Genomic DNA, 3,970 nt, shown 5'->3' with positions numbered 1-3,970 from the left:
TCAGGCGCTTGTTTCCAACGCCTTCATATGGCATGATCAGGCGCTTGTTTCCAACGCCTTCACATGGCATGATCAGGCGCTTGTTTCCAACGCCTTCACTTGGGCATGATCAGGCGCTTGTTTCCAACGCCTTCACTTGGCCATATTTTGCGATGCAACAAAGACGCTGGCATGCGTCGCGTGTGCTTGCCACAGCCCCCCGAACACGTGGGAACATGTTGTAGGCTATTGCCGGGTCTGGTTTTAGACGCGGCCCTCATTTATCCTGCAGAATTCGTTCACTGCGGCCCTAAATGTTCTATATGTGACATGCATAATGTGCAAACGTGTCGCGTTTACAGTTGCACATTTCATGCACGCATAGTGTGCAAGGGCTCGTCATCTCTTTTGCACACACGGCGCGTACAACGAACGCTCACACTCGATTTAAGAAGAAAGCGAGTGGTTCATTGTACAGTTCCGCCCACTTATATTAGGTTGTGCCTGGTTTAAAAAGTGTGTGGACTTTACGAAGTTGACCTATCTCAGAAACAGTGAGTGAGACACGTGTTATGCCGCTGTCTCATAAATATATATATATATATATATATATATACTAATATTTGAACGTGGGCAGGGTTTCAGCCAGAATCTAGCGCTTGCATGCCTGATTACATTCCGTTTGATATGATAGTTTATTTATATAGCGCCTATACACAATTTGTTTCAAAGCGCTTCAAAGTGAAAGAACAAGGGAAAACACAATGACATTCTTACAGGCCATGAACAGTCAGGGTGTGAAATTAACTATCTTGCTCAGTGACATTCTGGGTGAGAAACGCAGGATGAAGATTTCTCCTCAGACACATTTTAAAATTAAAAATATATAGACGGCCATTGACGTTGTAGGAAAAAAAAACGGGATGCCGGATAGATTATATCAAACAAAAACGTGGAACGCTTTTGGTGATTGTGATAGTTGGAGTTGCTTCAAAGTGTAGAGAAGTATTTTCGAATATTTCCCTGATTGCCAGGATTGGAAACTGGGCGTCTTCGGCAAGTCACGGATAATAAGAACGGAGATTTCGGGCGTCCGTCCGTAGGATGCAGGCTTCGGGATGCAGGAAGGTGTGCTGGCGCCTGCACTGTGCGCAGCGGAGGCTCGCGGGTGACGTCGGCGAGCACGTGATCCCGGCGGCGGGATAAAGGCTTAGGAAGAGTGATGCGGCTGCAGAAGTGAGCTTCTTCGCCGGAGTCTCCGTTCGCGAAACTTTGCGCCCGCCCTCTGGAGCGGCGGCGGCGACTTCTGTGGCGAACCCGCACCGGTGGTGATGGTGAGCGGCACAAGGAGGGGCGAGAGAGGTGCTCCCCACGGGTCGGCAGCCGCAGTGCCTCCGAGGCACAGAACGACCTCGCTCTAAGTGGACTTGGAGTACTTGGCCACTGTGCGGAATTTGGGAAGTTGGTGATTCCGAGGTGCACCGCTAGGGGGCGCACCTGGGCTCTGGGCGGTAATTGCTCGAGGAATCTTCGCACTGGACGTTTCCCTCTCAGGCGGACCCTGAACTTTGCAGCGGAGAGAGGGTGTATTGCGAGGCTCCGAGGTTCTGCGCAGCTGGGTCGCTCCCGGAGTTTTGACAGGGCCAGGAGAGCCCTGGACCCCACACAGTGAGAGGTTTCTGCAGCCTGTTCGGGCTTGGGGGGCGCTTCCTGACATCTGCCCCGCCAGGGAGTGCCAGGAGCCTGCACTGACATCGAAGTGTTTGTGTTAGCACGGTCCGAGGTGCCAGCAGTCTGCATAGGACGTTTGTGCCTGGGTGTCGGAGGGGGGCACTGGAGCCTGCCGTGTGTGGAGAGCCGGGATCTTGCCACTGCAGGGGTTGTCCCTGGACCCCCCCCACCCCCCAATCTCTGGTAGTGGCTGCTGCATTCAGCCCTGATCTTGGGGCCCTTCCTGCCAAGGATACTCCAGGGGCCCCAGTGGGCGAGGCTGCCGGGGAGCCTCTATCCAGCCACTGGGACAATGACTCTGGGGGCCGAAATGTCTGATAACTCCACGCTCTCCGAAGATCCCGACATCGACGTGGTGGGCGACCTGGGCGGGCCGGACTCGGCCAAGTACACGGACTACCACTCGGACAACGACTCCGACGAGCCCTCGCGGGGCCCGGCGGGCACCTCGCCCCCCAGCACGCCGGCCAAGAGTGCCCTGGTGAAGCCCCCCTACTCCTACATCGCGCTCATCACCATGGCCATCCTGCAGAGCCCCAAGAAGCGGCTGACGCTGAGCGAGATCTGCGAGTTCATCAGCCAGCGCTTCCCCTACTACCGGGAGAAGTTCCCCGCCTGGCAGAACTCCATCCGCCACAACCTCTCCCTCAACGACTGCTTCGTCAAGATCCCCCGGGAGCCGGGCAACCCGGGCAAGGGCAACTACTGGACCCTGGACCCCGAGTCCGCGGACATGTTCGACAACGGGAGCTTCCTGCGGCGGCGCAAGCGCTTCAAGCGGCAGCAGGCCAGCGAACTCCTGCGGGAGCACTCCGGCTTCATGCCGGGCTTCGGCTACGGACACTACGGCTACGCCTACGGCCTGCAGCTGCAGAACTTCCACCAGCACCACCACGGGGCCGGCTTCCCCTTCCAGGCCGCCCACTGCCCCCTGCCGCCCCCCGCCTCGGTCTTCTCCAATCCCGGCCTGCCCTCCTTCCTGGGGGGCGAGCTTTCCAGGAAGCCCTTTTACCCCCAGCTCAGCCCCACCCTGCCCATCCTGCAGACGCTCAAGACGGACTCCCAGAGCAGGCCTTCTTTCTCCATAGACAACATCATAGGAGGCGCAGGCCCCCAAAGCACCCCCACTTCGCCCTACTCCGCGCAAGGGGGCAACCCGTCGCAGGTGCTGGCCATGCTGACCCCCAGCCTGGCCCCGGGGCAGAACCACATAAACTTGGCCCACGAGACTCTCCTGCCGTCGGCACAGAACTTTTCAAGTAAAATCACGAACATTAACAGCTGTCATTTCTAAAACAATCTCCCGTCCCCCACCACCCCGTGTGTACCAGGTAGGAAGTACCCCCTCTTTCAGAGACTATGACGCCCCCCTGCCCCCTACACACACGTTGGGCGAAAGCATGTACAGAGCTTATTTATGAAATGTAAATATGTAGAAAGTTGAATGTCGAGTGTAATGTACGTGGCTGTTTTCGGAATGTTCGGCGCGGATGGTTCGAATATTCGCAGGTCTAAATACCCGCTACCGGGCGAAATGAAAAGCGCCCAAGGTTTCTGCAGCCCCGCCACAGCCAGCGCTGCTATACCCGGCACGTTGCCACACTGGGCGGGCATACGCGGGCACCCCCACATTGAATCCGGAAGTGTTAACGCACTCCCTTTGCCAGGCTCACCTGTGTTGATACACAATCTTAATTTTATTTATTTCAACACGCATTTTTCGTTACCTTTCAGATGACATTAACTTTAACAAAAAAACACTGTTATTTTAAGAACGCCTCAGGTTTGTTATTTTTTTTTTTTAAAGAATGACTTTTTTTGCTCAAGCGCATTTAACTAAAACTCCGAACGTGTCGGGAATTATTGTCTCCACGACCGTGCCCCCATATTTTTTTAAGTGTTTATTTTGTTGTCTCTGTAATTGTCTGTACATAGATAAAATGGCTCGCGTGCACAGCTGACATACCTCGTTGCAATCTCTGTCCACTGGTTGTTTGCATCGGTTTTGATCTATTTTATTCTGAGAAATGTACGAATGTTTCAGTGACCTGCCAGGCGAGGACCCCGAACTATCCGCCCTGTCGTTTGCTAAGAGTCAATAAATGTCTGTGAAATGTACAAATACGTCTCTTCATGTATTTCTTTTAAAAACAAATGTAAAAATTGACCGCAGTTAGCCGATACCGATCGATCTTCCGAGAGCGATAGGTCTACTAGATTGCATTACAAATCATTGTTTATGTGCGAGGGGGTTCTGTGT

The 3,970-nt window shown here is 54.0% G+C and overlaps 1 protein-coding gene across 1 annotated transcript; it reads left to right on the top strand.

Moving 5' to 3' along the window:
- Positions 1–1,226: 1,226 nt before the first annotated feature.
- On the top strand, positions 1,227–3,834 carry FOXD2 (forkhead box D2). The gene has a single exon (XM_069642240.1). The coding sequence runs from the start codon at positions 2,003–2,005 to the stop codon at positions 3,002–3,004; it is 1,002 nt and encodes a 333-aa protein (XP_069498341.1). The 5' UTR covers positions 1,227–2,002; the 3' UTR covers positions 3,005–3,834.
- The last annotated feature ends 136 nt before the right edge of the window (positions 3,835–3,970 follow it).

Source organism: Ambystoma mexicanum, chromosome 1q, assembly GCF_040938575.1.
Source record: "Ambystoma mexicanum isolate Mex_15411 chromosome 1q, UKY_AmexF1_1, whole genome shotgun sequence".
NCBI lineage: Eukaryota > Metazoa > Chordata > Amphibia > Caudata > Ambystomatidae > Ambystoma > Ambystoma mexicanum.
This window is presented reverse-complemented; position numbering and strand designations above follow the sequence as displayed.

Excerpts from the sequence above, each read along its gene's own strand:
- FOXD2 (XM_069642240.1), top strand. The coding sequence starts at position 2,003 with ATGACTCTGGGGGCCGAAATGTCTGATAACTCCACGCTCTCCGAAGAT.